The 18,949-nt window shown below is 41.9% G+C and overlaps 1 protein-coding gene across 1 annotated transcript in view; it reads left to right on the forward strand.

The window, feature by feature from the left end:
- ARHGAP6 (Rho GTPase activating protein 6) overlaps positions 1–18,949 on the forward strand; it is a 553,715-nt gene that overhangs the window by 478,825 nt on the left and 55,941 nt on the right. The window contains 1 exon segment of the mRNA XM_075060558.1: positions 6,075–6,146. Within this exon segment, the coding sequence (XP_074916659.1) occupies positions 6,075–6,146 (72 nt within the window).

An 18,949-nucleotide genomic window follows, 5' to 3' on the forward strand; every position in this document is an offset into this window, starting at 1 on the left:
TTGATTTAATCATGTGTTCTGATGGGAAAAAATTGATTCTCCGTCCCCTTGGCTGGACAGAGCTACTAGCATCAGATTCTTCAATAAAATTCTCAGATGTCTTACTTTTCCATCTGTCTCACTTGAACCTTCACACTTTATTGTCTTGTCTTTAAGGCAAATCCTCAGCTATTGTACTAGTTCATAGGTCCGATGATGGATCTATGATCAGTGATCCCTCAAAATTCGAGGATAATTGTCTTCCATAAAATGATAGCCAGTTATGATTGGTGGATCTGCAGGTAACTAATGAGACCATTCTGGGATCCACAGATCTTACCAAAGTTGGAACAGACACTTCCTGATGGATGGTGAGAATCTAGATTGTTGAGTCGGGCTGTAGCGTGTTCTTTCTTCCTTTCTCATTTCTCCGTTTCCTGTTCTCTTTGTTGGGTTTCAAAATGTTGGGATCCTTTCCTTAAGATCCTTCTCCATTTTTGTCGGATGAAGGTTTCCTATGAGTTTATGTCGATGTTGCACTTCTTCATTTTGGCTTTGAGGGTTCTTTGAAGTGCTTTTTTTGCCTTCTCCTCATCCATTGGCTTTGACCCAGTTGTGAGAACATGACCTGCTTCAAGAGCCAATTGTTTGGCATTCAAAGAACATGACCAGCCCAACATAGCTTCAATGCAGGAGGTTTTGGCTTGGGACAAAATGCTGAGGTTGGTGCATCGATCATCCCTCTTATTTCGGAAGATATAGCGGAGGCACCATTGATGGTGGTTTGAAGCTTATTGGGGGAGCACTTTAGTTTTGTTAAGTATCAGAGGTGTAGCCATGTTATTCTGTATCCACAAAAACGACAAAGAGTCCGCTGGCACATTAAAGACTAACAGATTTATTTGAGCATAAGCTTTTGTGGGTAAAAAACCCATCTGAAGAAATGGGATTTTTTAACCATGAAAGCTTATGCCCAAATAAATCTGTTAGTCTTTAAGGTGCCACCGGACTCCTCATCGTTTTAGTTTTGTTGCTGTTGAGTGTGAGGCCTCACTGGTTATAGGGCTCAGAGATAATGTTGACTGTTGTTTTTTTTGAAGATATTGCGAGTGGGCGCACAGAGCACAGTCATCGCGTATTGGAGTTCAGTGACTGATTTAGTGAAAATCTTTGTCTAGGATTGAGGCTGAATAGCTTGCCCTCCATTCTATACTGGATGTCAAGTCTGCAGGGGAGCTTGTCCGTGACAAAAGATGGAGGAGGGTTGGAGTGATGACACAGGCTTGCTTGACTCCTGTCTTGACTAAGAAGGGGTCCATTTTGGATCCATTGCTGATGACCATCTCAGATATGTTGTCATGGAAGAGTTGGGGGAGGGCAACAAATTTTGGCAGGCATCCAAATTTGAGGAGCATTGTCCACAGGACCTCATGATTGATGGAGTTGAATGCTGTCATGAGACTGATGAAGGCCCTGACTAGAGGTCAGTGTTGTTTGCAGCACTTTTCCTGAAGTTGGCGGGTAGTCAAGATCATGTTGCTGGTACTCCAAAATGGTCTGACTCAACATTATGATTCTGGAAGGATATCCTCAGCAATGGGAAACTGTCAGTTGAGGAGAATTTTGGCAAGGATCTTTCCAGAGGTGGATTGCTCTATAGTTTCCACAGTCTGATTTGTCTCCTTTCTTGAAGATGGTCACAATCATGGCATCCCTAAAGTTGGCTGGGATTGCTTCTAAATTCCAGATCTTGAGGATTAGAGTGTGAAGCTGATGAGCCAGTTCTTCTCCTTTGAAGATTTTGGCAGGGATTCTGTCAGCTCCAGATGCCTTTCATCTGTTTGATGGCTTTCTTTATCTTGTTCAGTGCTGATGGGGTTCTAAGGTTCTCCTTGAAGGGATGTTGAGGGATTAAATCTAAGATGTTTTCATCAACATTGGAGTTACGATTCAGGAGGTCTTCAAAGTGTTCCTTCCATTGTGAATTGATTGATTTTGTTGTCCTTGAAAATGTTGACTCTATCCCTGGATCGAAGGAGAGTTAGCCCTTGGGTGCAGGGTCTGTAGAGGGCTTTGGTAGTATTGAAGAATCCATGCATGTCATGGGTGTGGGCAAGTTGTTGGATATCCCTCACTTTGTTCTCCCACCACTTGTTCTTCATTTCACGGGTTTTCCTTTATATCCACCATCAACTCAAAGCTAAAGTTCAAAGGAAAGGAATGGACGATGACCTACACTACCAGATGAGTAACTTTCCCCTGGTATTCTAAGGCTTCTTTCTGTTCCCCAAGGATGCACTCTGCTAAAGACTCTTCTCTGGATTCTCTTTCTCCCCCCGCCCCCCATACTGGTCCTTTTTGCTGACACAAACCTCTTCTCTGGTCCTGACAACTTGTGCACTATGTCCCAGCTTGCAGAGGCACATCCACAAAGATGTAGAAGCTAAGGCTCACTCGTGTGTAAACTGGGGCTTTGCGTGCATACATACATTTGCATGTGTTCAATCCTGATTTTTTGTGTGCAGCAAGTGTTACTCGTGCATTTTTTAGAATCTTACCCATATTTCTCATGCCAGTGCTTGACACCGCTTTCAGCTGAGTGTATTGAGAGTAAAACAGCATTGCTCTAAATATGGTCCTTTTCGTAATGTTATTTGGGCAGAAAGCATGTCTTTTGGTTGTCTGCAATGCTATTATAGAATGGAAGTTTCAATGTCTAAAATGTAGAGATACCAAAATCTGTAGACATTTATAAAAAAAAAAAAAAGAAAGAAAGAAATTCACATGGAGGATATCTCCAAATGTGGGGCAAATTCTGAACCTGACATGAATTATTTCTGATTTACACTAGTGTAACTGAGAGCAGAATTTGACATTTTATTCTAAAATCTGTTATGTTTTTTTGTTCTTAACAGGGACAGTATTCAGACTTATATTTGAAAGTGCATAAAAATAGCTCTGTCTACCTAATGGTAAAAAGTATGAATAATACTGTTATATGGTAACATGTCTGCTGAATAACCCTAATCATAAAGCCTCTTTGTGAAATTGCTTTATATAAGAAAACATGCTGAGGCGATATTTGTTGCTCTTGCTACCATACAAATGAAACAAATATAGTATACGTTTTCTTTTGTGTATTACAAAAACAGCATGTTAAGAGTAAACATGCATTAATCACTAGCTGGAGTAGTGCATACATTCAATATAGGTCTATTGTAGTTCTTTGATATTAGAACACAAAAAAGTGACAAGTTAAAGCAGGCACATAACTTAACCTAGAGCATTGAGTTTATACCTGTTATAATGTCATTTTTGTTGACTTTTCATTATATTCTTAAGAAAATAATGGCAGCCAGCCTTTTGAAATATTTGAGTCAAGAAGAAACCTGCCTACCCTGCAACATGAACTCTTCAATGCCTAATACCTCATAGAATTATTTTTTTTTAAATGTGCTATATTGAAACAATTGTTCTTCTAAAATTCTTATCCATCTGAACTGATCTGGACATACACAGATTGAAAGCTCATTGTCTGAGGAATCTGATTTTTGAAGTTGGTCACATAGCAACCATCTGACATGACTATCAGTATTCTTCCTTGAGTCTTGTTTTTCTCCCCACTTGTCCCCAGGATAATAGCTGTGTATCAGTGTAACTGAAATATAGCCCCATGACTACAGGTGAGGCATAAGTAGTAGGATTGTGGAATCTGGTTTCCACTTGTCTAACAGTAACACCTAACACTTAGGCAACTCTCTGCTAGACAGCTCTCTGACACCAAATTCTACAGGCAATTACCCTCTGATCCCACTGAGGGGTACCAAAAGAAACTGCAATATATGCTCAAGAAACTCCCTGAAGAAGCGCAGGAACAAATCTACATGGAGACACCCCTAGAGCCCCGAGCAGGGGTATTCTGTCTGCCACCCAAGATCCATAAATCTGGGAATCCTGGATGCCCCATCATCCCAGGCATTGGCACCCTGACAACAGGATTATCTGGCTATGTAGACTCTCTCCTCAGGCCCTACACTACCAGCACTCCTAGCTATCTTCGAGACCACTGACTTCCTAAGGAAACTACAGTACATTGGTGATCTTCCAGAAAACACAGTCCTAGCCACTATGGATGTAGAAGCTCTCTACACCAACATTCCACACAAAGATGGACTACAAACCATCAGGAACAGTATCTCCGATAATGTAACGGCAAACCTGGTGTCTGAGCTTTGTGACTTTGTCCTCACCCACAACTATTTCAGATTTGGGGACGATTTATACCTTCAAGTCAGCAGCATTGCTGTAAGTACTCACATGGCCCCACAGTATGCCAACATTTTTATGGCTGATTTAGAACAATGCTTCCTCAGCTTGTACCCCTACTATACTTCTGCTACATTGATGACATCTTCATCATCTAGACCCATGGAAAGGAGGCCCTTGAGGAATTCCATCTGGATTTCAATAATTTGCACCCCTCCATCAACCTCAGCCTGGACCAGTCCACACAAGAGCTCCACTTCCTGGACACTACAGTACAAATAAGCAATGGTCACATAAACACACGCTATACCAGAAACCTGCTGACCAGTATATTTACCTTCATGCCTCCAGCTTTCATCCCAGACCATATCACACAATCCATTGTCTACAGCCAAGCCCTCAAATACAAACACATTTGCTCCAATCCCTCAGACAGAGACAAACACCTACAGGTGTTCTTAAAACTACAATACCCACCTGGGGAAGTGAAGAAACAGATTGACAGAGCCAGAAGGATACCCAGAAGTTTCCTACTACAGGACAGGCCCAACAAAGAAAGTAACAGAACACCACTAGCCATCACCTACAGCCTCCAGCTAAAACCTCTCCAGTGCATTATCAAGGATCTACAACATATCCTGAAGGACGATCCCTCACTCTCACAGACCTTGGGAGACAGACCAGTCCTCGCTTACAGATAGCCTCACAACCTGAAGCAAATACTCACCAGCAACTACACACCACACAACATTAACCCAGGAACCAACCCTTGCAACAAACCCCATTGCTAACTCTGTCCACGTATCTATTCAAGGGACACCATCATAGGACCCAGCCACATCAGTCACACCATCAATGGCTCGTTCACCTGCACATCTACCAATGTGATATATGCCATCATGTGCCAGCAGTGCCCTTCTGTCATGTACATTGGCCAAACTGGACAGTCTCTGTGCAAAGGAATAAATGGATACAAATTAGACATCAAGAATTGTAACATTCAAAAACCAATAGGAGAGCACTTCAGCCTCCCTGGACACTTAATAACAGGCTTAAAAGTGGCCATTCTTCAATAAAAAAACTTCAAAAACAGACTTCAACGAGAAATTGCAGAACTGGAATTAATTTGCAAACTTGACACCATCAAATTAGGCCTGAATAAAGCCTGGGAGTGGCTGGGTCACTACAAAAATAATTTTCCCTCTGTTGATACTCACATTTTCTTGTCAACTGCTGGGAGTGGGCCACATCCACCCTGATGGAATTGGCCTCATTAGCACTGACCCTCCACTTGTTGAGGCAACTCCCACCTTCGCATGTGCTGTATATTTATTCCTGCTTATTGTATTTTCCACTCCATGCATCTGATGAAGTGGGTTATACCCCACGAAAGCTTATGCCCAAATAAATGTGTTAGTCTCTAAGGTGCCACAAGGACTTCTAGTTGTTTTTACTGATACAGACTAACACGGCTACCTCTCAGAAACCTAATACTTATGTATCATTTGAGCTCTTTCCACTGTGCAAACTAGTGTGTGGGTGGATGTGCATACTATGGTCCCACCTCCTCCATAGACCCTCTTAGGGGCACAGAATAGAAAGAGTCTCAGTGCTCTCCTGAATTCAAGGATTGTAACTGTCTCTGGCATTTGTCTCACTCTCACTCACACACACATGTACACGTACACAAAAAAGGCTCCTTATACCCTTTCCTCTCTCAGTATGCCCACTCGTGCAATTGACAATTTATCCGTATATATTCTAGTTTATGGATAACACTACTTTAACTATTCTGTCTCCTCACATATTTCTTATTCTTTCTCCTATAGATGGACAAAAGAGGAAAAAATCCTTAAGAAAGAAACTGGACTCATTAGGGAAGGAGAAAAACAGAGATAAAGGTACAGTGAAGATTAAAGAAGTACATGTTTATCTAATAGCTGTACATTTTTATGAAATTTGTATACTGAAATGTGTATCTTCTGCAATAGGACTGGGTTACCTAAACTAATACATTATCTAGTCATTTATTCCCCAGTGAAAAAAATACTATATTTTATATTGTATTTTTTTGTCACTGCCATAATCTAGCTGCACTGTGCAACATAAACTTCTGTTATGCATGCAATATTTTTTTCCTAGCAAGCGGAAATTATTGTTTAAAACATGGCAAACTATCATTGCTACTGTACCGTCAGTTTCAAATAAGTTCAGGGTGACACACATATAGCCAAATTTGTGAGGACACCTAAATCCAGACTCTAAAGTTGCACCCACTGTTTTGTGCCTGTAGATAATTGTGTGTCTAACATTGCAGTCACTGTTTTAGAAGAGGCTCTAGAAAAGTTGGCCTGGAATCAAAAACTATAGTTATGAAAGAGTATTAATGGCATTTAGCATTCTGACATGAATGTTGATACACTAATTAACTGCAAGAATGGAGCTTTGAAATGACATTTTGTAACTAATATACTGAGCCAGTGTAATTTTTTTAACTATTTGTGCATTTTTAGAAAGGGCACATGTTTGTTTCAGTTTGTTTTGTTCGTTTTTTAATGACTCATCAATAAGGCTCCAGGTTGATCTGAAACATGTGTGAATAAATGTTATAATTAAGCTTTATCACATTAAGATTGCTGATAAATTTCAGGAAAAAAATGAAATGCCTGTGTCATGTTTATTTTTAAAGATTTTTGTAATAGTTTTTCTAATTGATTTAGGTGATTCAATAGCCTAACTAAATTATGACCATTATTTGCTGAATAAGTTAATGCAAATACACTTAATTTTCCTCACCTTACATCAAATTTCCAGGTTTTGGCCTTATTTATTTATCCATATTTTTAATCACCATACTCTTCCAGGAATTTCTTATAATCAAAATTCAGCTTTAAAATACAACTGAACAGATTATAGTGCAATGCAGACTATTACATGCTACAACAGAGTGAAGTATTAATTTATTTCAGTTTTATTTTTCTTATGACTATAGTTCTTCTATTCATTGAACTATTCAGGACCATATAGAAGCAGTCTACACACACACTGAATACAGCAACCAGGTGGAGGCAACTGTGCCAAAAGACTATCATCCAACAAGGTCTTGGTAGTACGTGGAAAATGAGGGGTCTCATCCTCCACTAAATTGTGGATAGTTGACACTTTATAAACTATTGCATTCAACAGCATGACTCTAAGACTAGATTATTTGCCTGCAAAAATTCTTAGGCTCTTGAGAGCTAACTGCTTGTAACGGAACTTGGTTTAAAAAAAAAAAACAACTGTTGATGATTCATTTGGCAGAATAGAATCTAGCTTACTCTCCTGCAGCAGTGTCACTCTGGAGTGATAAGAGAACAAATATTAGTAAAACCTTAGGTTTGTCACTAAGCGTAGCAGATGTAACATTGAACACGTACAGAGGCAGCAGAGGGGAAACAATCAAATGCAGTACAGTACTGTGTTAAATATAAACTACTAAAAAATAAAAGGAAAGCAGAATTTTTCTTCTGCATAGTGAAGTTTCAAAGCTGTATTAAGTCAGTGTTCAGTTGTAAGCTTTTTAAAGAACAGCCATAATGTTTTGTTCAGTTACGAACATTTCAGAGTTACAAACAACCTCCATTCCTGAGATGCTCATAATGCTGATATTTTATTCCTATACTTTATTTAACTCTGATACTTTACTCCTTTTTGAACAAAGAGTAACCATATTTTAATTTTTTCTTTCAGTGTGTGCTACCTTGCACTTGACTGCAGTAAATTTAATCACCTACCATGTTGCTCAGCTTCCTAGTTTTTTTTCTCACAGTCTTCTTTAGTCTTGAGTAAACTAAGTAATTTAGTTTTGTGAGAAAATTCTGTTTGCTATTCATCCCATTTTCAAGCTACTTAATAAACAGATAGTAAAGAACACTGGTTGTAGAACTGATTTGTGACATTCTTTACCATAAACTCCTTATGCACAAGGAACTGGCCACTTGTTCCTACACTCTGTCTTCTGTCTCTTAAACAGTTTTGAATGTGTGGCAGGATTTTATCTTCCATCACAGGGTTTTGAGCTTCTTTAATAGTCTCTTGAGAAAATCTTTATTTACAAGCTTTTTTGAGAGGACTTGTCTATGTCTGTATAGTGCATTAATGTGCACCAGCTGGGATGCAAATTCCGCTGCACACTCTCCGTGTGGACCCTGCTGAGGCACACTAAAAGTTTGCTTGTGTTTGTTGTTGTAGGTCACAGTACTATGGCAATGTGCAGTATGGAACTTTTAGCAGGGTCCACTCAGATAATCACTGTGTGACACGTTAGTGCACACTAACACACCATGTAGACAAGCCCTAAATAAATTGTATTTCCTTGTTCTCCTTTAGCGAGTGTACTGTTCTCTAGTGTAATAGCTGATTGTAAAGATGAATTATGTATTTTGATAACAGTTCAGTTAACTTTTATAGTACCATCAAAAACGTTTATTTTCCAGAATTGTACTTCCAGAGCTATTTCAATGCCTCTTTTCTTTGTTTCTTTCTTTCTTATGAAAAGATATCTTCTCACTTTTGTTACATGTAAATGCTTACCCTAGGATTACTCTTTTCTCTATATTTCACTATGAAAAAGATAATTTAAACAATATCTTTTTTTTTTCATCACTCTAGCCTTTTAAAATGTTTCTTTATTGTGTATAAGTTTGTTTCATCCAACCACTGACTCTGGCAGGCTCTTATGGTACTTCTTAGATACTTACAAATATTTTTTTCTCTATATAAGGTATTTGTTCTTCAGATTTTTTTCTTAGCCGTAGCATGTTACCTGCCAACAATTCCCCTTCTGTTAGCATAGCTTAGGCTGGATTTTTGCTTTTTATTGGATATGTTTTTTTGAATGCATCTTGCTATGTAGGGCTGAATCATTACCACAAGCAAAGGGCAACATATTGTTTGTGCTTATTCCTTCTTGTTTTTACTTACTTCCTGGTGTTCTGTAATACTTATAATAACTCTAACTACACATTTTTACCTGTTTCTGTGCTGATTCTATGGATTTTAATTTCTTATTTTTTCCCCTTTGGGCTGTTTCAAATGTGTCTCGCTTAACACTTCCCCCACCCTTTCCAAATACCCTATCTTGAAGTTTAATATCAGAAGCCTATACGTTCCACTCCTGCAAAAAATAACATACAGGGGAACAAATGTGTGGAGAAAATTTCCTGTTCTATATGAGCCACAGAGTCCATATTTTCCCTTCTTTCTTCAGAGGCTGCTGGATTGATGGAGTTGGCAGATAGGTAGGCAATAATGTAGAAAAAGAGAGCAAAGGGCCAGGAGACCATAAGGATCCTGGTCCCCAGCTGTGGAGTATGTTCACCTGAACAGAAGGGTTCCCTCCTGCACTGCTCTGCAGCTCCCTCCCAGCCTACAAGAACAATAGCCACTGCCCTGAGCTGTGCTCTGTGACTCTGTGGAAGGGAACCACAAAGTGCTCACTGGGAGTAGTGCTGCCCCTTTAGAAAGCCACTTTGCTGCTGTTACATGTGGATTGGCTGCAGGTTTGAGGCATGAAAGGGCTGTCTGTGTATATTTAGCAGTATATTATATTTAGCAGAGTGGGTGGTGTGGCCAAGGGAGGAGTTGGGCCACCATCAGCCTTAAACACTTTCCAACTCTGCAGGTCCTCACCATAGTTTTCCTTGTGGATTTGCTCTCCTCTCCACTGCACATGCAGCATATGAGCGCCAGTGACTGAAATGTGCCTCTTGGTATTGTTCCCCTCTGTGAGGATGTGATTACAGTGTGATGACTATTAATGAGCCAATCCCCCAAATAATGGTCTCTGTGTTACTTGAGTGCAGGTCACAGCTAACCTCCCTTCTTTTATGCTTCACAATGAGCAGAGTGTTATCCCTATCTCTTGCGTGATGTTTTTTTGACAAGACTTTCTACCATTTATTTTATAAAGAGAATTTCTCCCAGTACAGTGCAACTGATTCAAAACAAACACTCAGCTCTATGGATGTGGGCCATACTTCACACAAAAACGGGTCACGAGCACTCACTCATTCGTGGTTACTTGTCCCAAGTTCTCCTGCGATTAGTGACCCAGCCTAAGAGATTGGGCTAGTAGCTCCTCTCTTCAGGGCTGGGAAGGGGGCACAGTTAGGGCAAGGAAGGAAATAACACAGGTAGAGCAATGTGTCTAGGTTTCCAGAACACCCGTTATGGGCTAGATTATGGCTGACCTTTATGTTGGTGCAAAGAGCCTTCCCTTCCCTGGAGCATCCCCTGTGCTGGGCTTTCTGCAGTTGCAGACCCTGCACTTTGAGGAGTCCAAACATAGTCACCTCTGTGTTTCCCCGGGGATGAACAGTGCCTGAAAAGGGGCAGCAAATGGAAGGGAGAAGGTGAGGCCTTGCTCCCTGGCCTCGGGGACTTCTCCCTCCACGCTAGCTCTTAGGGCAGGGCAGGCACACTGTGGGAAGCAGGCTGGGAAGCATTGTTTTTCCAAGAGATGCATCCTCTTCTTGATTTCTCCCAGATGGTGCATCCCTGCACTATCGTCAACAAATTGCAGTGCCCTAGAGGTACAGTCTAGCTTCATCTATCAAAGGGGCACAATAATACATACTTTACTGGGTATTGTGTGATTTAATCACTGATATTTCAGGATCAGATCTAGTTCTACTCACTTAACAGCAGATTATAGCTATATCTATCTATATCTATATATAAATAGATATATACTTTTATTACTTCTGCATGAGTGAAAGTATCAGTAGCCAGATAAGTCCCAGTGTTTTCTAAGGTCATCACAGGCAGCAAAAGAAAACTGCATGTTCTTTAGTTAGATTTATATCAATGTTTTGTCATTTTTGATAGCTACATCTATCATCATTTAATTAAAAAGGAAAAGGCTCAAAAACTTAAGTGTCTTTTTGTTTGTTTAAACTACTTTGAGTGACTCAGCACAGCAGGATACAACAAATCTTTCCAGATGTGAAAAGCTAAACATTAGAGCAAGCACCCCACCCAAATATTGTAGTCATTGTTTTCTGTTCTCCACCTCCTTGTATTTATAGTCACTCTGGCCATCCCTCTTGTTGTCTGTGTGTGTCCCTAAGCATTTTCCAGACATTCTGTTTTGCTGCTGACAGTGAGAGTGCTTAGTTCGGGCGAGTAATTAAATGTCAGTGTTGATCTGAATGGGATGCCTGGCATGCTGACAGCTGAGATCCTGTTCCTTTACAAATTCACTTCTAATTTTGATGACAGGAGAAACAGAGCCGTTCATCTGTCCCTAGACAATGATATGGGTTGTTAGTTTAAGCATCCCTTCTTTGACTGTGCACCCTTGCATTCCAGAGATAGATGCCTCCTCAAAAGGATTTCTCCTGCAAGATTTTATCAGTGAGCTGATTCTTCGCTCCCTCTCCCACAGCCTCCTCTTAAAAACATATAGTGAGGTATTTTCCTTGAACACCAACTAGAACCACATAATAAAATTCAGAAGGTACATGCATAGTCGCATCATTGCGGGAGTTTAAGTCTCTGGAATATGGTACAGTAGGATTGTTCCGTTTTATTTTAAATATTTTATGCTTTCAAAAACACACTAGAGATGGACTATGAAACTTTTAAACTTGATTTGTTCAGCAACTGAGAATTATCTGATTTGCCTGTGTTTCTGTGTGGAATGTAAACATTTAGGGGCCCAATTCAGCCTCCTGAACATCAAGAAGGCTGTACCTGGTGAATTTTTTTGATCAAAGGCATTGCTGGTTATTTCTAGAGAAAAAGCACTTCTTTGAATAAATATTTGATTGGTCTTTGCAGCCAGAAATTCTGGAAACATTCTTCTTCCTTGCTTATTTTTCACCCATTTTCTGTGAATTTAAAAATATTTCTTATGTTTACACTTAGGCTGCTTCAGTAATAATTAACTCTAATGTTGTCAGTATGCCTTGGCTTATTCTAAGAAGAGAAGAGTTCCATAATAAATACAAAAAGTTTCTTTTTCATTATAGCATTTTTGTTTCAGGCTTTGTCAGTACCCTATTGTGTTTTGTTTTATTACATTTCTAAAACGTGCCTCTTGTGATCTCTAAGCATCTGAGCAATTTTAAAAAACACATTATGTCACTTCTGTGCTAATGTCAACTAAGAGCTTAAGGGACTCTTCATTTAAAAAAATCAAAATCCTTCACACAGAAAAAGATTCACTAAATCAAAGCATGGTGGAGGGCCGTATGATCTTAGACCAGCTAGCAAAGTTCTAGTTGCAGATCCCTCACTGAGAACATCTTGGGTGAAATCTTCACTTCACTCCACTGAAGTCAGTGGAAGTTTTGCCACTGACTTCAGTGAAGCCTGAGTTTCACCCTGCCTCCAGTCTTCAGACTCTTGAATTTAATTCTTCTTCGAGTGATCGTGTATGCCCATTCCACTGTAGGTGTGTGTGCACCTCATGTACAGTTGTCAGAGATTTTTTCCCTCAGCACTATCCATCGGGGCAGCATAAATGCCCTCTGGGCCCTGGTACCACGACACATGTGTAAAGGGCCACGCTGACCCCAATCTCCCTCGGTTCCTTCCTCCACCAGTGACAGTTGTTGGAGCTCTGATCTTTGTATCTCCAAGTCTTCCCTCTTATAGTGTATATGGTACCTGTAGAGTTACTTTTTGATCTCGTGTAGTGTGTTTGTACATATTGAGATATAAGAATAAGTTTAGGATCTTAATTTTCGAGAGTGGTTTCCTAGTTGGATACTGGGCTTGGTTCTGGACTAATACCTCATTCTTCTGGCTTCAGAGACTGTCACTGATGTAATAAGTCTATGCCAGTGAGCTGCCCACACCCCAGCTTCCTTAAGTGTCTGGCAGAGGTGCATGTGAGTGACATGTGTGACATTTGTAGAGCGTTCAAAATCCAATTGAAAAAGAACAGGGCTGCCAGAGTCAAGTACCAGCTTAAGGAGTCTGCGCTTTGCCTGCTGTTGGAACCTTCCCACTCGGAAAGAGAACTGAGCAAGTATGAGTTGGCTAAGAGTGCTCTCCCTCTTCTAACTGAGTCTAGAGGCAGATTCTCATCACTGGTACTTAAGAAGAGACAACATACGTCTCCCAAAGTGTTGGTACCAGGGCCTTTGAAGTCTACAGTGAATGCAAGGAGCGGAGGCAAGGACCTGGAGATGTGTTCAAAGAGGAGACATCACCAGACAAAGTCTGTCACTCAGGAGGGATTACTGACTTTGGAGCCTGGGGAAGGTCTGCTGAGCCCAATCCCTGAAGTACCAATACATTTTTTGATACCACAGACTCCGGAGCCCTTTCTGGTGTCCTCTAAACCCAAGGCTTTCAAGGGAGCCAGATTGTTGCTTAACCTGATGGGGCCGGCTTCCCCTGCTTTTTAAGAATCTTGCTCAGTACCAAGATTGTAAGTGCACTCCCCCATGGTCGTGGCTTCAGCCCCCGAGCACCATTTGGTACTGGTGACTTTTACAGTTGTCTCCTCTCTATAGGGTGCCATCTAGAGGGATGCCAGTGATGATCTTGCTGGTCCCCCCATCTCCAGACTCTCTGCTAGTCTTCCTGGTACCAATGGGGTCGGCTCCTCTGTAGTCTGAGGAAGTGGACTCCTCATCAGACTCAGAGGTCAGATCATATGTGTCTTAACCTAAGCATGCCAGGAGCCCCAGTGGGGAGCCTCCCCACTGTGGTATCAGCCACAGCCTCAGCATTCTAAGGACCAATGGCCTGCACTTAGCTGGGTCCCGCCTCCATATCAGTGGCCCTCTTGAGTCTTCTTTCCACTCCCTTCCATATCGCCTAGGTGCCAGGAGCATCTGCAGCAAGGTCACTATCTTCCCTTCCCCCGTATCGGGGCTGTGCAGGGGAGACAGAGTGCTCAGGGACTCTCCTGTGGAGGAATTGGAGAAGGGAGCTCCTCAACATGCCTTAGTCTGTTCTTCTTCATCGCCTGATGACAAGATAGTGACTGAGTCTGCTAGTCCTGCTCTTAATAATTCCAGAGCTTATCAAGACTTGTTGATGCGGTTCGCTGTACCTGGAGATGTTCAATCAGAAGAGGTACAGGGAAGATCACCGAGGCTCGTGGACATTTTAGCTTGCTCAGGACATTCTAGGGTAGCTCTCCTTATTAATGGGGCTATCCTGGACTTTGTCAGGTTTTTATGGTAAACTCCATCTTCCCTACCTTCCAGTGCTAAAAGCATGGAGAGAATATACTATGTCCCTTCAGAGGGATTTGAGCGTTTCTATAACCACCCTTCTTCAGACTCCCTGGTAGATACTGCTGCCAATGAAAAAAAGAGACAGGAACATCACGCCTTTACCTTGAAAGGGAAAGAAATACAAAGTCTAGATCTGTTTGGCAGGAAACTTTATTCCACAGGAGGTTTACAGCTTAGGATCGTGAACCAGCAGGCTCTGCTGGGTCAATATGATTTCAGCCTTTGGGATAAATCTTGAAATTCAGAGACAAGGTTTTTGGTGAAACAAATCAGGAGTTCATTATGATGTTGGAGGAGGGCAAATTAGTTGCCAAAACAACATTGCTAATGAACCTGGTCATGGACTGGGTGGCTCAAGCTATAACTTCCGCCATCACTATGTGATCTTCATCTTGGCTGCAGTGGACAGATATTTCCCTGGAGGTGTAACAAACCATTCAAGACATCCCATTTGAAGGCCCCCTACTCTTCACTGATAAGACAAATAAGAGACTTCATAACCTTAAGGATTCAAGGGTGACCCTTGTGTCTCTGGGGATTTATACACTGGCAACATAAAGAAAACCATTCCTCCCACAGCAGTCACAACTATTTAAGTCCTTCTCACTGCATACCCAAGACCTGTCCAAAAGGAGGAGCAGAAGTTACAAGAGGCATCTCCACCTCCGTGCTCTTCTGCAACTGCCAGTTAAGGCAAACTGATCCTCTAAAGAGTCTAAACAATCATTTTGACTTGTGGTTGACAGCAGTCAGCCACTTACCAAACTACCATCTTTCTTCACCTCAGTTTTTGCCAATCACCTGTACTACTTCCTAAGTGTGTGGATCTGTATCACCACAGATCAGGGGGTCTGAGGCATGGTGAAACTGGGATACACCCTTCAATTTATTTCTATCACCTGTTCCCACTTCTCTTCCCTGTCCCTCTTCAGGGACCACTCTCACACGAGTGTGCTACTGAAGAGATCCAGTCTCTTCTCCTTGGGGGGGCCATACAGGAAGTTTCCAGGACATTCAGGGAGAAAGGATTTTATGCCTGTTACTTCCTAATCCTGAAGGCAGAGGGGGATCACAGGCCTATTTGAGTTCTGAAGCAGCTAAACAAATTCCTAAAGAAAACAAAATTCCAGATTGCTACTCTAGCATTCTCCCTTCCCTAGGTCCCAGCAACTGTTTTGCTGCTCTCAACTTAAAGGGTGTTTATTTTCACCTGGCGATTCACCAGAGCCACTGAAAATTTCTTAGATTCATGGTTAATGGATCCCACGGGCAGATCACAGTACTGCCTTTCAACCTGTCAGCAGCCCTCTCGTATTCACAAAATGCATGGCTGTAGTAGCAGCTTTCTTGCAAAGGCCAGGAGTCCAAGTGTTTCCCTACCTGGATGACTGGCTAGTGAGAGACTGGTTCAGGTCTCAGGAACTCTCCAATATAGCCACTATTCAGTCCACTTTCAACATGCTGGGGCTCCTAATCAATACAGAGAAATCTATTCTGACACCTGTTCAAATAACAGAATTAACTGGGGCAGTCGTGGACTCTACAGAGGCCAGGGCTTTCTTGCCAGAGCAGAGGTTCCAAACAATGTGGGTCATTGCTCAAGATGTAAAGGCACGCCCTGTCACTTTTGTTTTGGAATTGCCTCAAACGTCTATGGCACATGGCGGTGTGCACTTATGTGGTGCAGCATACTAGGCTACACCTCAGAGAACTACAGGTGTCTCATCTCGGTGTTCTCACAGGCCCATTGTTACATGGATATGGTGGTTCAAACGACTGCTCAGGTCTTGTCCTCCCTGGACTGGTGTCCTCAAAGAACATGCAAATGTTTATGAGGGAGTTGTTTTTGCCCCACCACAACAGTCACCCACTCTAGTCACAGATGTATTGGATCTAGGTTGGGGAGCTCACTTAGGTCCACTTCACACTCAGGACCTTTTGTCTTCTCAGGATCTAAGTCTCCAAATAAATAGCAGGGAGCTTCAGGACATCTGTTTAGCTTGTGTGCTGGTCCTTCCACATATCAAGGGATGGAATTTGTTGGTAAGCACAGACAGCACAGCAGCCATGTTCTCTGTAAACAAACAAGGGGCCAGAGGTGGGGCGGTAGTTAAAGTTATACCAAGACGCAATCCTCTTTGAAATTCCTGCATTGCCAGTTCTATCAACCTGATAGTCGCTCACCTTCCAGGAGTTGAAAACATTCTGGCAAATCTCCTGAGCAGGTTGTTGCAGGTCACTCCATGTGGTCTCTTCAACCAAATGTGACCAGGTCCATTTTAAGGCTGTGGGGAACTCCCCAGGTAGGACCTATTTGCAACAAAAGAAAAAAAAAGTCATCTATTTTGTTCCTGAGCAGGTCACAGTCCAGTTTCACTGACAGGTACCTTCCTGCTATCCTGGTCAAAAGGTCTGCTGTATGCTTTCCTGCAGGTTCTGCTCCTGCTCAAAGTGTTGTCCAAGGTCAAGCAAAATGCTGCTTTCCTTATTCTGATAGTCCCTGCATGAATCTGTCAGTGTTGGTTTTTGACTCTGCTAACACTATTGGTCAGACCTCTGCTGTCACTCCTCAGAGGTGTGGATGTGATCTCCCAAGACCAGGGCCACTTCCTTCATCCTGACCTTAAGGCCCTCCATCTAACAGTGTAGATGCTTCAAGGCTGACAACCTCAGAATGAGTTTGCACTGGAGTCTCAGGGGGTGCAGGAAGTTCTCCTAAATAGTTTGGTCTACTTACCTTGCTAAATGGAAGAGCTTCTCCATTTGGTCCATACAAAGAGGGGGTCCATACCCCCAGGTTCACAGCTTGGTACCACAGTATTTAAATTTAGTTCTAGCTAAGATGTTGGGTCCCCACTTTGAGCTGCTAGCCACTTCTTCTCTGTTAGGCATGTCTATGAAGGTGGCTTTCTTTGTTACCCACCTACAGCCACATTTTGTATTAGCTGAAGTTTCCAATTGCTCTTCAGGGTAGTTTTTTGCAGTAGACCATGTTGCACTAGTCTAGCCTTGACGTAACACAGGCATAGATGACTGCAGGGTCTGCATCTGAGAGTAAAGGGCACCATCTCTTGGTTAGCAAAGAAAAATATTTTCTGATTACTCCTGCTCTAATGAGACCTTGAGCTTGTGAGCCAGTTTGATAACAGGCAGGTTAATTTCTTGAAATGAGGGAGAACTTACTGGTTTTGCTGGTTCTTTAAAGCGATTTCTACTGCCAGCCAGCATCACTTTCCTCTTATCTAGCCTGAACCAAAGCCAGCTGATTTTTCATCCAGGTTCCCACCTCTGCCACACATTGAGAAATCAGGTAAGTGGCTAATATCTTCTGAGAAGAAGGCATACAGCAGACTACCATCAGTTTATTGATGGCACAATAGCCATAGCTCTTGAGAATCTCCCCTAGTAGCTGCACATACATATTGAACAGGTGGGGTGACACAATCAAACTCCACAGCTGGCAGCCCTGGAGGAGGAAGAGTGTTGCCCCAGAGTACCTTTTGTGACCAGGAAAGAGTGGAGCCATTTTAAGGCAATTCTTTCCAGACCAGCCAAGGTCCCTGATTCAGATTAGTAGCACTCCATGATCAACAGTGTTAAGGTACAGCTAGTAGTATCATCTGACCTCCGTAGCCAGGAGATCGTTGGGCAAGAGATCGATGCTGTTTCCATATCGCATCCCAATGCCAAGCATGACTGAGTGGGAGCCAAAAACTGGAAGGTGTCATTTGCTGCTGGAGTTGGTCAAACACCAATTTCTTAATGACCTTCCCCAGAAAAGGGAAGGGGCAGCTGAATAAAGGAGGCAGTAGGAAGGTGGAGGAGGACATTGTAGATACAGTAGAATGACGCAGTGTAAGGGTCACCGTGGGAGCAGAGAGAACAATTTGGAGGCAAGGAACCTTGGAAGCAGGGAGGCAAAGTCAAGTGGGTGGAATACTGAGAGGAAGGAGAATGTGGGGGGCAGGAAAGGGGTTGGGGTAATGAGGAGGAGACAGGAGAGGGATAGAGATGGAAATCGGGAAAGGAATGAATGACAGCTCCATGACCATAGGTGTTAACGATTGGCTAAATGAAGTCCTTCATTAAACACCAGAAGGGAGGTCTGTGTTAGTGTGTGTGCATTTTAAAGTTGAACTTTCAGCCTGAAATGGTTGCCTCCAAATTGGGGTCCCTAAATGAGAAAAAATCAGAAGACAACCCAAAACAATACCATGTGTTTATTTTTTAAATCTTATTATTTTAAAGGTGATCTCATTTAGGAGTGAATTAGTAACAGTACATACTGCTTAATTAATACTTAAATATTCTGTTGTGATATTTTTACTTGTTCTAAATTGAAAGCAAGTTGTTTTGAGATGTCATTCAGTATATTAGTCTCCTCCAAACGCACTTGATGTGGGTGGATCAGCTTCCCAATTTTAGCTTAGTCTGGTCACTAAATTGGTTTGTGTCTTAGCATG

The sequence above is a fragment of the Chelonoidis abingdonii genome, chromosome 1 (genome assembly GCF_003597395.2).
Source record: "Chelonoidis abingdonii isolate Lonesome George chromosome 1, CheloAbing_2.0, whole genome shotgun sequence".
Classification (NCBI taxonomy): domain Eukaryota; kingdom Metazoa; phylum Chordata; order Testudines; family Testudinidae; genus Chelonoidis; species Chelonoidis abingdonii.